The sequence below is a fragment of the Oncorhynchus kisutch genome, linkage group LG10 (genome assembly GCF_002021735.2).
Source record: "Oncorhynchus kisutch isolate 150728-3 linkage group LG10, Okis_V2, whole genome shotgun sequence".
Classification (NCBI taxonomy): Eukaryota; Metazoa; Chordata; class Actinopteri; order Salmoniformes; family Salmonidae; genus Oncorhynchus; species Oncorhynchus kisutch.
Window position 1 is genome coordinate 62,086,958 of NC_034183.2, and position 20,268 is coordinate 62,107,225.

The 20,268-nt window shown below is 42.0% G+C and overlaps 1 protein-coding gene across 1 annotated transcript in view; it reads left to right on the forward strand.

Annotated features, from left to right (window-relative positions):
- Positions 1-20,268, forward strand: part of LOC109897377 (ubiquitin carboxyl-terminal hydrolase 43) — a 97,054-nt gene that overhangs the window by 25,030 nt on the left and 51,756 nt on the right. Inside the window, exon 3 of the mRNA XM_031834581.1 lies at positions 11,342-11,445. Coding sequence (XP_031690441.1) covers positions 11,342-11,445 — 104 coding nt within the window. The remainder of the gene's footprint in view (positions 1-11,341; positions 11,446-20,268) is intronic.

Sequence of the window (20,268 nt, forward strand, 5' to 3'; positions counted from 1 at the left end):
TATGTATCGAAGATACAGTGCCTTGCGAAAGTATTCGGCCCCCTTGAACTTTGCGACCTTTTGCCACATTTCAGGCTTCAAACATAAAGATATAAAACTGTATTTTTTTGTGAACAATCAACAACAAGTGGAACGACATTTATTGGATATTTCAAACTTTTTTAACAAATCAAAAACTGAAAAATTGGGTGTGCAAAATTATTCAGCCCCCTTAAGTTAATACTTTGTAGCGCCACCTTTTGCTGCGATTACAGCTGTAAGTCGCTTGGGGTATGTCTCTATCAGTTTTGCACATCGAGAGACTGACATTTTTTCCCATTCCTCCTTGCAAAACAGCTCGAGCTCAGTGAGGTTGGATGGAGAGCATTTGTGAACAGCAGTTTTCAGTTCTTTCCACAGATTCTCGATTGGATTCAGGTCTGGACTTTGACTTGGCCATTCTAACACCTGGATATGTTTATTTTTGACCATTCCATTGTAGATTTTGCTTTATGTTTTGGATCATTGTCTTGTTGGAAGACAAATCTCCGTCCCAGTCTCAGGTCTTTTGCAGACTCCATCAGGTTTTCTTCCAGAATGGTCCTGTATTTGGCTCCATCCATCTTCCCATCAATTTTAACCATCTTCCCTGTCCCTGCTGAAGAAAATCAGGCCCAAACCATGATGCTGCCACCACCATGTTTGACAGTGGGGATGGTGTGTTCAGGGTGATGAGCTGTGTTGCTTTTACGCCAAACATAACGTTTTGCATTGTTGCCAAAAAGTTCAATTTTGGTTTCATCTGACCAGAGCACCTTCTTCCACATGTTTGGTGTGTCTCCCAGGTGGCTTGTGGCAAACTTTAAATTACACTTTTTATGGATATCTTTAAGAAATGGCTTTCTTCTTGCCACTCTTCCATAAAGGCCAGATTTGTGCAATATACGACTGATTGTTGTCCTATGGACAGAGTCTCCCACCTCAGCTGTAGATCTCTGCAGTTCATCCAGAGTGATCATGGGCCTCTTGGCTGCATCTCTGATCAGTCTTCTCCTTGTAAACTTCTTCACAACAGTATCTCGGACCTGCCTGGTGTGTTCCTTGTTCTTCATGATGCTCTCTGCGCTTTTAACGGACCTCTGAGACTATCACAGTGCAGGTGCATTTATACGGAGACTTGATTACACAGAGGTGGATTGTATTTATCATCATTAGTCATTTAGGTCAACATTGGATCATTCAGAGATCCTCACTGAACTTCTGGAGAGAGTTTGCTGCACTGAAAGTAAAGGGGCTGAATAATTTTGCACGCCCAATTTTTCAGTTTTTGATTTGTTAAAAAAGTTTGAAATATCCAATAAATGTCGTTCCACTTCATGATTGTGTCCCACTTGTTGTTGATTCTTCACAAAAAAATACAGTTTTATATCTTTATGTTTGAAGCCTGAAATGTGGCAAAAGGTCGCAAAGTTCAAGGGGGCTGAATAGTTTCGCATGGCACTGTAATAAAACAAAACACTATAGTACATACTACAGTATATTACAGTCCACAGAAACACTATAGTAAATACTACAGTATACTACAATCTGCAAAAACACTACATTAATTACTATATTATCTTTTATTACAGTATTTACATTATAGTTAACTGTAAATACTACACTATACTAGTGTTCACTGTAGTGTTTTTGCAGATTTAGTGAATACTACAGTAAAGTCAGCAAAAACACAGAAGTGAATACTTAAGCAATAAGGCCCGAGGGGGTGTGGTATATGGTCAATATAACACGGCTAAGGGCTGTTTTTATGCACGACACAAAGCGGAGTGCCTGGATACAGCCCTTAGCCGTGGTATATTGACCATATACCATATATTGACCATATACCATATATTACTTGCCCCGGTCAACTGTAAGTGCTGTTATTATGAAGTGGAAGCATCTAGAAGCAACAATGGCTCAGCCGCAAAGTGGTAGGCCACACCAGCTCACAGAACGGGACCGCCGAGTGCGTAAAATCGTCTATCGAGTTCCAAACTCCCTCTGGAAGCAACATCAGCACACAAACTGTTAGTTGGGAGCTTAATGAAATGGATTTCCATGACCAAGCAGCCGCACACAAGCCTAACCCGCGTGTATGCCATCGTGTGCAAATTGATTTTGTTCCCCCCACACCAAACGCGATCACGACACGCAGGTTAAAATTTCAAAACAAACCAATTATATTAATTTGGGGACAGGTCTAAAAGCATAAAAAATTTAAGGCAATTTAGCTAGCTTGCTGTTGCTATCTAATATGTCCTGGGATATAGTTGTTATTTTCCCTGAAATGCACAAGGTCCTCTACTCCCACAATTAATCTACACATAAAACGGTCAACCGAATAGTTTCTAGTCATCTCTCCTCCTTCCAGGCCTTTTCTTCTTTGGACTTATATGGCGATTGGCAACTAACTTTCATAACGTGTATTACCACCACCGAACTCCGTTCGTCTTTCAGTCACCCACGTGGGTATAACCAATGAGGAGATGGCATGTGGGTATCTGCTTCTATAAACCAATGAGGAGATGGGAGAGGCAGGACTTGCAGCGCGATCAGCGTCACAAATAGAATTGACTTGTATTTTAGCCCCTGGCAACGCAGACGCTTGTTGGCGCGCGCGAGCATTGTGGGTGCAATAATTGAATAACATGTATGTTTAAATTTATTTTGCAGCAAGAGCGAGAGGTGTAGTCAGCATGTAAGTTCACCATGCGCAATGTCAAGCATCGGCTGGAGTGGTGTAAAGCTCGCCACAATTGGACTCTGGAACACTGGAAACGCATTCCCTGGAGTGATGAATCACGCTTCACCATCTGGCAGTCCTGACGGACGAATCTGGGTTTGGCGGATGCGAGGAGAACACTACCTGCCTGAATGCATAGTGCCAACTGTAAAGTTTGGTGGAGGAGGAATAGTAGTCTGGGGCTATTTTTCATGGTTCGGGCAAGGTGCCTTAGTTACTGTGAAGGGAAATCTTAACGCTACAGCATACAATGACATTCTAGATGATTCAGTGCTTCCAACTTTGTGGCAACAGTTTGGGGAAGGCCCTTTCCTGTTTCAGCATGACAATGCCCTCATGCACAAAGTGAGGTACATAGAGAAATGGTTTGTCAAGATCTGTATGGAAGAGTTTGACTGGCCTGCATAGCTCCCTGACCTCAACTCCATCGAACACCTTTGGGGTGAATTGGAATGCAGACTGCGAGCCAGGCCTAATAGCCCAACATCAGTGCCCGACCTCACTAAAGCTCTTGTGGCTGAATGGAAGCAAGTCCCCCCAGCAATGTTCCAACATCTAGTGGAAAACCTTTCCAGAAGAGTGGAGGTTGTTGTAGCAGCAAAGGAAGGACCAACTCCATATTAATGTCCATGATTTTGGAATGAGATGTTCGAAGAGCAGGTGTCCACATACTTTTAGTCATGTAGTGTATAACCAGTCTTGAGATCCCAGGGGTCATTGTAGCTGATACCCTTTGTGAACTCACAGAAGGATACCAAGGCCAGAACTCTGCCTCTGGACAGGTCTGCTGTCTAACATATTCCCACTAACCAGACCTGACCAGACACACACATCATCTAGCAGGCCACTACCACCTACTACATACTGAGGTCAGCCTCACCCTGTTCAGCAGAGCATTCCCACTTAGCATGTCCATAACGATGCTCCCACAAAGAGTGATTCCCTATGAGTTGGGGCTCTGACAGTAGTGCTGCTACACCTGTCCACCTTGACTAAAGAAGAGGCTATTTTTAGAGAGGATCATGGTAGGAGGTTTCTCAGAGGGAGACGTCCATTATTCATTAACGCTGTGCATGTCAGCGCTGTGTAGTGCACTCTCTCTCTCTTTCACTGTCTGTGTGTTCAGCTCTACTGGAGAGGTTAGAGCTCTGCTGTTGCAGCCCCTGTTCTCAATCATTCTCCCCTAGTGCTCTGCTCCTTCCAGAAGCACATTTCCATCTCTGTGTTTTCATGGATGCTTCAATTATTCACGGCAGGCCCATTACTGGGAAACCTGGTTCTCCTTTACGCTCCATCCCTGAAATCCCATCAGGACGAGGCAGGTGATCCGCGCAGGATATTTGCCGGAATTCCTCTGCGGTGAAGTGAAAGTGCCCAGGTTCCTGAAAACGGGTATGAATCACTATGGGTGACATTTGGGTTAATTATTTAAGACCTCACTAGAGGACAGACCATTCTGTTAATGTGATTTCAGGCTCTCAGTCAGCACCACAATGAAATAAAGTCCCGTTATCAGTCTTAGTCTTGTCATTACACTCTATGGAGAGTTGACTCTGGGTAAATCTTTCAGAAGTGAATCACTGTGGTTTTCAGTGCTACCAGTGCCAAATCCATTTTTAATGGCATCTCAACTGGAGAATTGTGTTTACTGTGTGAAGCGAATGGCCTCAAGCGTGGTGGAGTGTCGTAAGAGCAGGGAGTTTGTTTGCACTGTAGTGCTTATTATCTCGATCTTATCCTTCAATTTTACACTTACCAATGTCTGGACATGGACTTAAATCGCTGTCAAAACTGTCTAGTATGCTCTGGTGGTTACAGAAAATGACACCTTTGAGCCACCGTCGCTAGCTGATAACAATGCTGCAGTATTTTTCTCTGGTCAGTCAGCTCAGGAATAACAATAGATTAACTCTGTCACCCTCGTTGACAGTGCTGCGCTAGCAACTAGGCTCTAGTCCTTCTACTCAGTTGCTCGCAATTGTATCTTTGTCATTTATCTAAATTCTAGAAATCATTTTTAATCAATTTTAGAAATCAATCAGTTTTAATGTTCTTCTTACTCCTGGGGTATCGGCACACGCCTCTCCTGGCATTGAGGCTTTTGGATTAAGCAAGGTTGACAATTTGACAATTTACCATATCTCGGGTATTAGCGGTCGTACGTTACCACTACATGAGGAGTTCTGTTTTGTTCATTAAATTGACAGTGGCTGAAATTCCTCCATGTTCTCTTTTCAGACTTCGTCAATGTCCTCTGTGCCCAGTCATGTGCCCCTTCACAATAATCATTCACTTTGTAAAGTGTGGTATTATACTGTAAATATATATAGCAGAGTACTTTTTTTAGAACTGTTTGAAAGGACAACTTTCATTGTACATTACATTGTAATCAGCCAATCAAATGATCATGTGATCTGACAACGTATCCCTGTGACATCTGTGCCCAGTGGGTAGTTGCTTTTAATGGCAATATTTGCTGACAAAATTAAATTCAGCTTATTTTACTCAATTTAGAAGCTAAAGTGCTTGAGGTTGTTGTGATGCCTCTCACCACCCCTATCAAGCAGTAAGTTGAACAAATGAAACATCTGTTAGTTTGTTTACACAGTATTGCTGTTAATAAGAAAACCAGGGCAAAGTCAAATAAACATGACTAAGTTCCCTGCGGCAAGCAAGCAATCCAAGCCTTTGCTGATGAAGCTATTTATACAGGTTTAGTAATCAATCATTATTTGTCCACTCTGCTTCTAATGAAATGTTCCCTCATCAGTTGGCCTTTCCTCTCCATTACAGGGCTCTGCTCTGTCAGTGAAACCACTCAACCACAGCCACCTCATCTTAGAACTGTTGGAAAGAGCTCAAGTCATTTTAATTTAATCTGAATCTCCTTTTTGAAAATGTGTTCATCTCCATGTTCACTTATAGCAGAACACTAAAGCGCCATCCTTCACAGACATACTACTTTTTTTGTGTCACAGCGTTGATGGCCTAGAAGAAGCAGCAGACATGAACACATGCTTTTTGACAACTTGCTGTTTCTCTTTGTGTCCATGACAAGAGGAGTTGTTTGATAAAGCGTTTATCAAGGACACACATTAGAGTACATTATGTTCCCATCTTGGACATCAGTCTGTTGCCTTTTTGAGTGTTTGTGTTAATGTCCGGGCATGTGTGTTTGTGTGTTTAAACATACAGTGAGCTACATAAATTTGTCCCAGCAGATACATTACTGTAGGCTACACTACCATAGCATTACCACTAAATTACTATATTTTCAGAAGGAATACGTTTTGTCCTAAAATCAGGCTTTCCATGTTGACTCAAAATATCTACTTTCCACCTTTTTCTGCCTAACCCATTTTACTGGCATTTCTATCAGGTTTGAGCTTGACCTTTTTCTGACAACTGATTTCCAAGATAGCATCTCAATGTTAGACAGGACATTCAAGTCTATGAGACCTCTCAAGGTGCATAATGTAGTTTTCCACATTCCATAAACTTAAATTAAACGCAGTCTCAAATAGCCGCCTGTCCCTTTTAATAGCCTGGCATCCACACACACATCAGCCTTTTTCCAATAAACGCTGGGTCTAAATGAGTTGTTTATGAGTGAACTTCAGTGAGTAATGTAAAGATTGTGCAAAAGAAGATAGAGGAGAGCAACATCATTTCCAAGGATGAGACGGCAGTGTGGTTTGACATGGTTGGCTCAACTACGGAGGATACAAGGCGCAACGAGTGAGAGAATGGTGCTGAAGCGCGAAAACGTCTTTGCAAGTCTGATCTGCGATGGAGTTGTTATTATAATGTTTATACTGGTCATACAGTTCACATTAAACAGTTTTGTAGTCTTTTCAAAATTGTATTGAGAAAAAGCTGTGTGCATTAAGGAAATAGACACCTGTCTCTAATAAGCGCCGGTTGTGTTCAGTGATTCAAGCAAATAAACACCCGGGCTATTAATTGAAGTTTAACGGTATATAAATAAAAAATATACAAATATTACTTTGAGCACAGTAGCAGTTTTAGTTCATTAAATGGGAATCATTATCTAGCCTGATCAGTTTAGATGACTTACTGAATCATATGTCTGTGTGTCTCAGTTTCTCACTGTGCTCAAGTCTTTAGCAGGGCCGGGACGATACTAGTATCGTGATATTCATTAGTGACAAGGAAACAAAACACGAAGCGGATTTAACTTCTTTAGGAAAACAGCCCTAATGTTGGAAACAAACATTATGTTGTCATCCAGAGTCACATTTATTTACTTTACAAACTATAGCACACATTATTTTACATGCAGCAGGTTTAAATGTTTTGCCATTGAAAACAGATTGCGATACTGGTATCGTCCCAGCCATACTAGCGGTTGCTGCTAACATGCTGCTGCCGCTTCGCAGTCTGATGACTTGGCCAGGCTCACCAGGGAATTTAGTGAGGTGATAAGACCGTGTCTAGGCTGGGCTCATTGGTCTCAGAACGCTGTGTTGTTATCTCTGCATAAAGATAACTCTGGAATGTACTATCTCTCCAGCTCCAGTCAACTCTGCTGCTGAGGAGGCCAGAGAGTGGTAGTAAGGCATGAATTCAGCTAGCTATATGTTCTGTAGGAGCATAGGCCTCAGGAGAGCAGACCTCATAACCTCTCTCGCTCTGCTCTCAATGCCTGCTCTGAAGACCTGTTACCCCTTGACCAATAACAGAAGGCTCAGCAGAGCATGATCGTACCACACAGGGAGGGGAAAAGAGAGAATGCTATGAGAGAATGATGAGGGAGTGACTGAGTGGGGTAGAGTGTGATGGAGAGAGCTAAAACCATAGAGGAACTCACTAAAGTGAGAGGGAAATGAGAGAAGAGGCAACATTTGTGATTGTATGTGCCTATTGAAGCCCCGTGCAAGAAGGGAAGGTCATGCTTCGGTCACATTCCGGTCTGTGCTAAGCTGAAGTGGACTTGGAAGAAAAGACTCAGTGGCGTTGGTTAGTTAAAGGAACTCTCCTCCTGAGCACTACACTACACTTTTTTCCACAACCGAAATTCAAAACCTCCTTTCAGCTCCATTTGTAAGACGGGGTCATGGTTGAGCTGGCTGCCTGGGAACAGTGGCAGTCAGTATGGGATCAGGACAGGAGACGTGGTGTGGTGGAGAAAGAGTCAACAGAGAGAGTTAACACACCTCAGAGACTTAGCGAGCAATAATGCTCTGACAGCCTCCATGAGCCTGTCAAATGATGGCTAAAATGATATGATGACTTAATGCATTTTCAAGTGCCTGCCATCTAGGTACAGCGCTCTAGTAACTTCAGTAATAATGTGCTAACCCGGAAATGTGGTTGTAGCTTGGCCTTTTCCAAGTCACCCACACTTGATAAGAAAAGGTGAGTCAGAGATTTGTTATCATAGTTCAACGTGTACATCCAGTGGCTTTGTTCAGGTGCTGAATGTTGAAAGTATAAATGTTTATTTTCAATTTAATAGAATCCAGATACATCAAATGTTTTTTGTTACAACTGTCACCTTCAAGGTCAAAGCTGTGTCAGTTTGGGAGCTACACATATGCACGCAAACACACACACACACACACACACACACACACACACACACACACACACACACACACACACACACACACACACACACACACACACACACACTGGCTGTATTGTAGTCATATATTCACTCCATAATGTACAATTTTGTACCATTAAATATCTCCACTAGGCATCTGAAGTGCATCATGTTACTGTTATCATGTCACTAAATCCTGAATGCCTGAAGGCAAATGGCAGCTCAAATTCCCTTTGCACTTGAGTATCTTCGTATCTTTGGCGCATAATGCTCCCTTTATTTTTTTATTTATAACCATTGTTATCCAACAATGTGCTTGTTTTGTAGGAATAAAGGCTTAACTGTGTCCTCTTACCTATACTTTGATGCATAATCAGACGGTGACTGTAACCGTAACTGTATAAATCAGGAAATAGACAGTAAGGAAAATGTTCTGCTTTGTCACTTTCATAACCGACGTTGTCAGTGAGCACATATTGTGCAGTTGATATTGACTATATTGCAGAGGCATGTTGAAGTTTCACACGTCTTCGAAGAGAGATTGTGAGAGCTCAGTTACAGTAATAATCGTAATACCATGATTTCTGTCAAGGACATTCATGAAGGGATGGCCGTTCGAGTGTTGAACCAGTAACCGAAAGGTTGCTGGTTCGAATACCTGAACCGACAAGGTGAAAAATCTGTTGATGTGCCTTTGAGCAAGGCACTTAGGCCTAATTTGCTCCAGGTGCGCCGTACTTGTAACGATGTACGTTGAGAGTCGGGAAGCAAGTTCAGGGAGTGAATAAGTTGAATAAATAAACAAAACAAGAAACACAAACAGCGCACTGACATGAAACATAAACAATGACGACTGAAAAACTAAGGGAGTGACATATAAAGGGCAGGTAATCAAGGAGGTGATGGAGTCCAGGTGAGTGTCATTATGCACAAATGCGCATAATACTGGTGAGAGGTGTGCGCCTTAAACGAGCAGCCTGGTGACCTAGAGGCCGGAGAGGGAGCACAGGTGACAGTACTACTATGACTGACCCTGTAAAACAACACAAAACAACACATTTCACAGTACCTATCTGGTGTATATGACAATAAAACATTTTTTTTTTATCCCCGGAAATGAGAGGGGTAATTAAGCCTAATGAATGCCCCTAATGACACTATACAGTATTACCTCTCTTTTTCTCAGTCATCCATCCTGTCTCAGTGCCATGGTATGGTACTCTTTGTTTCATTTTTACCATTGCTGTACCAAAATATCCATCATAACCACACATCTCCTCCTGGTCCTCCTGTCACAAGACAACATGGCTTTATAAAATGGTGCAACCATGACCCTGATACCATAGTGAGAGAATGATTCAGATTTAACATTAAATCAAATCAAATCAAATTTATTTATATAGCCCTTCGTACATCAGCTGATATCTCAAAGTGCTGTACAGAAACCCAGCGTAAAACCCCAAACCGCAAGCAATGCAGGTGTAGAAGCATGGTGGCTAGGAAAAACTCCCTAGAAAGGCCAATACCTAGGAAGAAACCTAGAGAGGAACCAGGCTATGTGGGGTGGCCAGTCCTCTTCTGGCTGTGCCGGGTGGAGATTATAACAGAACATGGCCAAGATGTTCAAATGTTCATAAATGACCAGCATGGTCAAATAATAATAAGGCAGAACAGTTGAAACTGGAGCAGCAGCACAGTCAGGTGGAAGTTGAAACTGGAGCAGCAGCATGGCCAGGTGGCCACATTACATTGGTTTCAAATGACTACACTGTATCGATGGTGTGCCATTACAGTATCTGTAGTAATTATTATTCCACAGAGTCACACTGGAGACAAACCACCATTAGAAAGGGCTAGAGACATCGTCAGAAGTGACGATAAAGGAGGAGCAAAGACCATGGCTGCTGTTGTTGCTGCTATTGTTGTTGATGGTGCAGCTAGGGCTAGGTGGATTAGTTCAGTTAAATCAGCGCTGACGGGGACAGTTTTTAATTCATTTCATTCATTATCACATTTTTTTGGACCTTGCATGGTTTCAGTGATCAGTCTGTTAGTTTTATCGCTTTTTCCTCCTCTTTTATCTTTTCCAAGGCCAGTTGAGCTCTGCTGTAGGTGAGTGGATTAAAGAATAAAGAGAGAAGTCCCCCAAGCGGGTTTCATTCACATCAATACTTTCCACTGCCTTTGAAAATCCCCTTTTAATAGAAAAAAAAGACTGCTGAACAACATTTCTCAATGTTCTGACTAGACAGATATTAATTTAATATATTTTATGCTGATCTGTTCCTCTCCTCAGTCCAGTGTTAACCCCTATATTAATTGGCCACTGCTGCTAAATTGTTTCCACTGATGCAAAAAATAAGTAGATATTTCTGCCAAGACGCACTTTTAAATGGATAGGTGTTAGCTCGATGACTGGAAATCTATGGGAACAGCTAGCATGTCATTGTGCTAACGCTAGTAGCTAGTAGCAATGCCCCCAGAGTTTTGGGTGGCTGGGAGAGAGTTCCAGGGTTTGGGGGGGCAGCAGCGCTGAAAGCCTGGTCCACGATGGTGCACAGTCTTGTTTTGGGGATGGTTAAATAAAAATAAATGTTACGGAGGTGAAAGAAGGTAGATTTGGTGGCGGACTTGATGTGGGGCTCGAAGGAGAGAGTGGTCCAGGATGACACCCAGATTTCAGACCTCAGATAATGAGCAGACGGTGCAACCATCAGTGGACATCACGAGGTCACCCACTTTCTTGAGGAGAACTTTGACAGCCACCAGCATGACCTCCGTTTTATTGCTGTTGAGTTTGAGTAGATTAGGTGTCATCCAGTTTTTGATGTCCTGGAGACAGTTGATCAGAGATGAGGGAAAGAGGTGAGAGGTGGGTTTGGTGTGGATGTAAATCTGGGTGTCATCCGAATAGCAGTGGATTTAGTTGAATCTGTTTTTGTTTTTTTACTGTTAGCGATTGTAGATGTTACAATGATGTGTTTCTGTTTGTACACTCTCTATTCCAGGGCCCTGGTATATCAGAGGAGGCGATGGTCACTGAGCCTCCCCACTCGCAGCAGCCCGGGGCACGCCACAGCTTTGTACAGGAACACTTCCAGGCACAATACAAGTGAGTTTCCAGTTTGCCAGGTCTGCCCATAGCATACTGTATTCTCAATGCAATGCTAGAGAATTGTCCTATTACTATCTGCACATTAGTCCTGCAAGCATTGATGGCATCTGAGCTGAGCTGAGTAGAAGACAGTTGACTGAACCCCTGGCACTTAATGTGGAAAGTCATGGACTTGTCCTAATGTAAAAACTGCTGCCTTGCACCTTGAAGGACAGGTGATTAAATAAACAAATTACTATACAGAGAATTGTCTCTCATATTTGTGTCAGTCAACAATTTCCCTCCGATTCAGTGTCTTGAATGTAAAACAGAAGAGTTACTTTTCTCTCCTTTGTTCATTGTGAAATATTTGTCATGGCTCAACCTGCTCCTTAGATGATAATGCTAGAAAATAATAAATAATTAAAAAGTGTCCAAATGTGACAGCTTTTGTTATTTATTTCCATTCGGAGCCAGTTGTGTTTTTGTCTAACTCGTTCTATTCCTGTCAGTGCACCTGGATGAGGTTACGAGGGAGTCTGTTGTTGAGAGATTGATTGAGATTTAGAAAAACTTTGTTGATTGGCTAAACAAAAACATATTGGGTAAAAGTTTGTTGTAATTATGAACCATATGTTATAAAGTTCAATGCAATTATGGTCATTTGTGTGGAAATCAGTTTCATGCTTGTCTTGGTATAAGCTGTTAGTCCATCAGGCGCACTGCCTGTAACTTGGTCTATTGGGTTTTGCACCTCTCCTATGAGTTCTTTACAATTATTGTACAACCAATGCAAAGTTAGTTATGGAGGCTTTTTTCCCACATCACATTCGATTACCGATGACTCATCGATCCAGTTCTCATTGATTGGATTAAATTGTAATTATCAGATACACCATGTGTAATGGAGATGTCATTATAACTCTAAGTGTGTAGAGGTTGTGTATTATATGTATTAGCAGCAGGAAGTGTAACCTCATTAAATCACTGCAGACATTCCAGTAATTACTGAGCCTAGCTGGAGCATCAATACTGACAAGGCCCATGCACAGAGTGCAGTAAGAAAGACTGCCCCTCCACCTAACCTTTATGTCTCCTAGGTAACTAGGGACCCCTTCAAGTGCTTTTATGGTCCTGAGTAAAATGAGTGGGGTGGTTGGTTCTTGTTTGAGGTCAAGTGAAAAACGACAACTGTACAAATCAAATAGGCATAGATTACCTACATATTGAATAAACATATACAATCTTTGCTCTAGTACCTTTCCTTTGAAGCTGTGATTGATGAACCTGATTGAGTTTTCACAGTTTTATTCCTTATAACATTCCTTTCAATACGTGTTCAGTGCCCCTCAGTGCCTGCTACAGCAGCTTTGAACACAGAGCCTCTGAAGCTTCACAAGTGTTCATTTAATCTTGGAGATAAAGCTTCCTAAGTGTTTCTATGAAACAGATGCATCTCACAGCTGTGGTCGGGAGATCACTGGAGCTGCTGAAGGTAGTGGAGCTGTTGCAGTACCTTCATCATGATTTGGCTGTCCACTCCTCTCACAGAGGCGCCAATGACAGTTCTGCATCCAACTGCCAAGTGTAAATCTCTGTCAAGCCCCCAATTTTACATTAGCTGTACTCTTCTCTGGGTAACCTTGACTAATGTCGTACTATATTGACAAGGAATTATGCAAACAACTGCACAATAGAACAGATGTATATTTGGACCTTTTAACTCTGTCGTGAATTAATTAGAACACTTGCCACTCTGGAAGTTTCCATTTGCTTTGTAATTTCCTGCTTGTTTTTGTTTCCTCCATCTGCTAATTCCTTGAAAAATCGCCAGCTTGGTGTTATGCCGTTAATACATCTGCCAGAGCACATCCCTTAATTGCTACCCACTGATGAAAGTTTCTGCTTTGACACCCGGGAAATGGGCGTGTCTAGACAGGAAGCAGCCATAGCTAGCTCGGCAGCCATAGCTAGCTCACCCACTCAAACACTGTGCCAGACTCAACCAGGAGGATTCAGACTGGAATCCAACACTTGACTGATGATCACTGATTACTAGCAAACCAAAAAACATGCAGTATAACTTCAAAAACAGCATAACTTTGCATTTCAGAGCTACATCATGGCTTTAGTTCAGTGGAAAAGAGCTTTGGACTATATAGACATTTCTCTCAAGGAATATTCCATAGCCATATCTTTCCATAACCATCTGATTTTGTCCCTTAGGCCAGTCCAAATCACTTACTCAGGCAACAGCATCATTATCTGAGACGAGGATTGAGGCCTGGGTGTGAAAGTGTAAGACTGAAAAGCTACTGTCAAGCTTTTTTAGAATAATGTGTGAAAGTGGGATTCAGAGTCCCCGTGGTCAGAGAAGTGTCCTGTTTCGAATATAAATATCCTCATCCTGTCTGTGGTGTTTTAAATTTTAAAATACTAGATGTATTTTACATGATTAAATATTTGTCATCCTAATAACTAATATAATACTATTAGTGACATGATGTTTGTTGTGCTATTTGCTTTAGGAACAGCCTTTGGAGTCCCTATCTTTGATTTGTTAACTGTTCCTCTGTCCCTCTCTCATTGCCCTCCAGCATTTGAGTCCTGGGTGTAACACTACATTATGTAATATAATCTCAAGGCCAACTGACAGGCCAGAGTTTTATCACTGTAATGGGTCTGTTTGTCACTATACAATCACCAGGCCCATTATACTTGACAAGACTTAGTCTGTGTACAAACACAGTTTTTGATGCGGATTTGATTTGTCGTTCATCACGTTGGTGACGTTCAATTGACTGTACAGTACCATTATTACAATTCTCTCTGTCTGACTGTGATGTCTCCGCAAAAGTGAAGTGCCTACTCTAACTCTGGAAGTATTGATTTTGAACTTATTATTTCTCTACAACTCTGTAGACTGATCAAATCATGCATTGCCCAGTTCTTGAAGGTACAACTTTGATATAGCTAGTTTTGTTCTCATCCCACAGCATGACTCACTGCCTAGCATGGGTAATATGCAGTGAAAATCTCTGTGGTATCTGTCAAGCTCTGCTCATTAGAGTGAAGCCAAACGGCAGGCAGCAGAGCATGTCAGATTATGGACGTGGTGTACAGTAGTTTCACTGGAAGCCCAGCCTTTTTACAGCGGCACGAAAACCCACCACTCTCTCTCAGGGCTTCTCGCCTCTCTTTGTCTGAATCATTTTGACTGGGTGACCTTTGTTTTGTCTCACCGCTTAATGTATTTATATTTCTGCAGGAGAGTTGAATAAATAGGGCTTTGAGCCTTTTTAAGATTATTACTGTGACTCAAGGTAATTCCTTTGTTTTGTCTGGATGCTCAGGATCACCTGCTGAATGATGCTTTACATATCAACAATCTCTAGAGGGGCCATGACCTTTTGAACCCAGAGATGAAGTGTTGTGACAAAAGCACACATCTTCAAGTAGCAGGTGAGGCTGCAGGCTCACTGAGAATAATTAACAGCCAATCTTTAGACCAGGGATCATCAACTACAGTGCCTTGCGAAAGTATTCGGCCCCCTTGAACTTTGCGACCTTTTGCCACATTTCAGGCTTCAAACATAAAGATATAAAACTGTATTTTTTTGTGAAGAATCAACAACAAGTGGGACACAATCATGAAGTGGAACGACATTTATTGGACATTTCAAACTTTTTTAACAAATCAAAAACTGAAAAATTGGGCGTGCAAAATTATTCAGCCCCTTTACTTTCAGTGCAGCAAACTCTCTCCAGAAGTTCAGTGAGGATCTCTGAATGATCCAATGTTGACCTAAATGACTAATGATGATAAATACAATCCACCTGTGTGTAATCAAGTCTCCGTATAAATGCACCTGCACTGTGATAGTCTCAGAGGTCCATTAAAAGCGCAGAGAGCATCATGAAGAACAAGGAACACACCAGGCAGGTCCGAGATACTGTTGTGAAGAAGTTTAAAGCCGGATTTGGATACAAAAAGATTTCCCAAGCTTTAAACATCCCAAGGAGCACTGTGCAAGCGATAATATTGAAATGGAAGGAGTATCAGACCACTGCAAATCTACCAAGACCTGGCCGTCCCTCTAAACTTTCAGCTCATACAAGGAGAAGACTGATCAGAGATGCAGCTAAGAGGCCCATGATCACTCTGGATGAACTGCAGAGATCTACAGCTGAGGTGGGAGACTCTGTCCATAGGACAACAATCAGTCGTATATTGCACATATCTGGCCTTTATGGAAGAGTGGCAAGAAGAAAGCCATTTCTTAAAGATATCCATAAAAAGTGTTGTTTAAAGTTTGCCACAAGCCACCTGGGAGACACACCAAACATGTGGAAGAAGGTGCTCTGGTCAGATGAAACCAAAATGGAACTTTTTGGCAACAATGCAAAACGTTATGTTTGGCGTAAAAGCAACACAGCTCATCACCCTGAACACACAATCCCCACTGTCAAACATGGTGGTGGCAGCATCATGGTTTGGGCCTGCTTTTCTTCAGCAGGGACAGGGAAGATGGTTAAAATTGATGGGAAGATGGATGGAGCCAAATACAGGACCATTCTGGAAGAAAACCTGATGGAGTCTGCAAAAGACCTGAGACTGGGACGGAGATTTGTCTTCCAACAAGACAATGATCCAAAACATAAAGCAAAATCTACAATGGAATGGTCAAAAATAAACATATCCAGGTGTTAGAATGGCCAAGTCAAAGTCCAGACCTGAATCCAATCGAGAATCTGTGGAAAGAACTGAAAACTGCTGTTCACAAATGCTCTCCATCCAACCTCACTGAGCTCGAGCTGTTTTGCAAGGAGGAATGGGAAAAAATTTCGGTCTCTCAATGTGCAAAACTGATAGAGACATACCCCAAGCGACTTACAGCTGTAATCGCAGCAAAAGGTGGCGCTACAAAGTATTAACTTAAGGGGGCTGAATAATTTTGCACGCCCAATTTTTCAGTTTTTGATTTGTTAAAAAAGTTTGAAATATCCAATAAATGTCGTTCCACTTCATGATTGTGTCCCACTTGTTGTTGATTCTTCACAAAAATATACAGTTTTCTATCTTTATGTTAGAAGCCTGAAATGTGGCAAAAGGTCGCAAAGTTCAAGGGGGCCGAATACTTTCGCAAGGCACTGTAGATTCAGCCGCGGGCCAATGTTTTTCGTGAGAGGATGGTCGGGGGCCGGACCATAATTACAAATAATATGTAGACTGTAAATTGACCACAAGAAGCCCAAACAGATATAATTGACTACAAAATCATAATTTCAAACCTTGCTTATATTTGTATACGATCACGTGTCTCTCCATAAATGCGTAGGAATACTTGGGAACCGATTTTCAAAATTAAAATCACTTGATATCCTGATATCACGCTGATATCCTAGTGCTTTTACTGTCCAACAATGAGAACGTAAAAAAAATACAGTACCAGTCAAGTTTGGACACGCCTACTCATTCAAGGGTTTTCTTTATTTTTTACTATTTTCTAGAATAATAGTGAAGACATCCAAACTATGAAATAACACATATGGAATCTTATAGTAACCAAAAAAGTATTACACAAATCAAAATAGACTTTATATTTGAGATTCTTCAAAATAGCCACCCTTTGCCTTGATGGCAGCTTGGCACACTCTTGGCATTCTCTCAACAAGCTTCACCTTGAATGCTTTTCCAACAGTCTTGAAGGAGTTCCCACATATGCTGAGTACTTGTTGGCTGCTTTTCCTTCGCTCTGTGGTCCAACTCATCCCAAACCATCTCAATTGGGTTGAGGTCGGGTGATTGTGGAGGCCAGGTCATCTGATGTAGCACTCCATCACTCACTTTCTTGGTCAAATAGCCCTTACACAGCCTGGAGGTGTGTTTGGTCATTGTCCTGTTGAAAAACAAATGATAGTCCCACTAAGCGCAAACCAGATGGGATGGCGTATCGCTGCAGAATTCTGTGGTAGCTATGCTGGTTAAGTGGGCCATGAATTCTAAATAAATCACTGAAGGTGTCACCAGCAGAGCACCCCCACACAATCACACCTCCTCCTCCATGCTTACTTGGTGGGAACCACACATGCAGAGGGGTGGCAGGGTAGCCTAGTGGTTAGAGTAGCAACCGGAAGGTTGCAAGTTCAAATCCCTGAGCTGACAAGGTACAAATCTGTCATTCTGCCACTGAACAGGCAGTTAACCCACCGTTCCTAGGCCGTCATTGAAAATAAGAATTTGTTCTTAACTGACTTGCCTAGTTAAATAAAGGTAAAATAAAATAAAAAATCCTTTCACCTACTCTGTGTCTCACAAAGACGCAGCGGTTGGAACCAAAAATGTCAAATTTGGACTCATCAGACCAAAGGACAGATTTCCACTGGTCTAATGTCCATTGCTCATGTTTCTTGGCCCTAGCAAATCTCTTCTTATTACTGGTGTCCTTTAGTTGTGGTTTCTTTGCAGGAGTTAGACCGTGAAGGCCTTATTCACGCAGTCTCATCTGAACAGTTGATGTGTCTGTTACTTGAACTCTGTGAAGCATTTATTTGGGCTGCAATTTCTGAGGCTGGTAACTCTAATGAACTTATCCTCTGCAGCAGAGGTAACTCTGGATCTTCCATTCCTGTGGCGGTCCTCATAAGAGCCAGTTTCATCATAGCGCTGGATGGTTTTTGACTGACCTTCATGTCTTAAAGTAATGATGGACTGTCGTTTCTCTTTGCTTATTTAAGCAGTTCTTGACATAATATGGACTTGGTATTTTACCAAATAGGGCTATCTTCTATATACCAACCAACCCTACCTTGTCACAACAGAACTAATTGGCTCAAACACATTAAGAAGGAAAGAAATTCCACAAATTAACTTTTAACAAGGCACACCTGTTAATTGAAATGCATTCCAGGTGGCTACCTCATAAAGATGGTTGAGAGAATGCCAAGTGTGTGCAAAGCTGTCATCAAGGTAAAGGGTGGCTGATTTGTTTAACACTATTTTGGTTACTACATGATTTCCATATGTGTTATTTCATAGTTTTGATGTCCACTATTATTATACAATGTAGAAAATAATAAAAAATAAAGAAAAACCCTCGAATGAGTAGGTGTGTCCAAACTTCTGACTGGTACTATATAATATTGTTATTTATTTATTTTTATCTGAAAATTTGGGGGGCCAAATAAAACCACCTGCAGACCAAATTGGGGGAACCCTGCTGGTTCCTTTAGTAGATTGTTCTAAAAATAGCTGTTATAACAAATATAATTAATTCATTTATTTTTCAGGAAAGGTGACACTGAACGTCCTATATACTTGGAAAAATGGCTTTTAGAGTTTTACCCAGGCTAGTGCAGGGGTTGGCAACAGGCGGCCAAAACCAGCCCGCAAGTGTTTTTTTTGGGGGAGGGGGGGGGGGGGGTGCATGCTCTTTCCATGACATAGACTGACCAGGTGAATCCAGGTGAAAATCTATGATCCCTTATTGATGTCACTGGTAAAATCCACTTCAGTCAGTGTAGATGAAGGGGAGGAGACAGGTTAAAGAACTATTGTATATCTCTCTCAGAGATACAGATACCCCCTTTTTTCTCCCCAATTTCGCAATATTTATCCCCTTATTCACCCCAATTTCGCAATTTAGGGGCGGCAGGTAGCCAGCCTAGTGGTTAGAGTGTTGGGCCAGTAACCAAAAGGTTGCTGGATTGAATCCCTGAGGTGTCGAGGTAGACCTCTGTAGTTCTGTCCCTGAACAAGGCAGTTAACCCACTGTTCACCAGTAGGCTATCATTGTAAATAAAAATGTGTTCTTAACTGACTTGCCTAGTTAAATAAAGGTTACATTTAAAATAAAATAAAAATATCCAATTGCGTTCCAATTACGATCTTGTCGAATCGCTGCAGCTCCCCAACAGGCTCGGCATAGGTGAAGGTCGAGTCATGCGTCCTCCGAAACATGACCCACCAAACCGCGCTTCTTAACACCTGCCCGCTTAACCCGGAATCCAGTCGCATCAATGTGTCGGAGGAAACACCGTTCAACTGACGACCGAAGTCAGTCTGCAGGCACCCGGGCCCACCACAGGGAGTCGCTAGAGCACGATGAGCCAAGTAAAGCTCTCCAGGCTAAACCCTCCCCTAACCCGTTGCTGGATTTTTTTAACGTTCAACAGTTTCCCGTGTGTATCAAGAATTGTCTACCATCCAAAGGACATCCATCCAACTTGACACAACTGTAGGAAGCATTGGAGTCAACATGGGTCAGTATCCCTGTGGAATGCTTTCAACTCCTTGCAGAGTCCATGCCCCTATGAATTGAGGTTGTTCTGAGGGCAACTGGTTGTTTTGTGTATCTCAATGTATCTCAACGTGTGTCAATGTAAATAAGGTATGAAATTGTTATTTTCAAATATAATCTATTTTTGGGCATATTTGGGGTCAATTTGCAGTGTACAAATTATTATAATTATGTTTCGGTCCCCCACCATCCACTCCGTCAAAAATCGTCCCGCGGCTGATTCTAGTTGCCGACCCCTGGGCTAGTGTTTAAGCTGACTCAAGCTCACCCTTCAGCATCACTGCTTCAAAGACAGGGATTCCCTCTCAAGTGCTGCTCACACTTCATCCATTAGGCATCACGGGAATATCACCTCCTTTTCCTTTAGGCCTAAGTGTTCCTTACCAATGCACAGAACATCTATGTTTTATTGGAGCTGCTGGAGTGTTATTTGTATGCAAAGAACATGGGCAGCTCCTCTGTTTCCTGTTGAGAATAAGACTCTGCCAAGAGAGAGCTCCACTCAGAGCCAGTGTCAGCTGGGTTGAGTTGAATAGGGCTT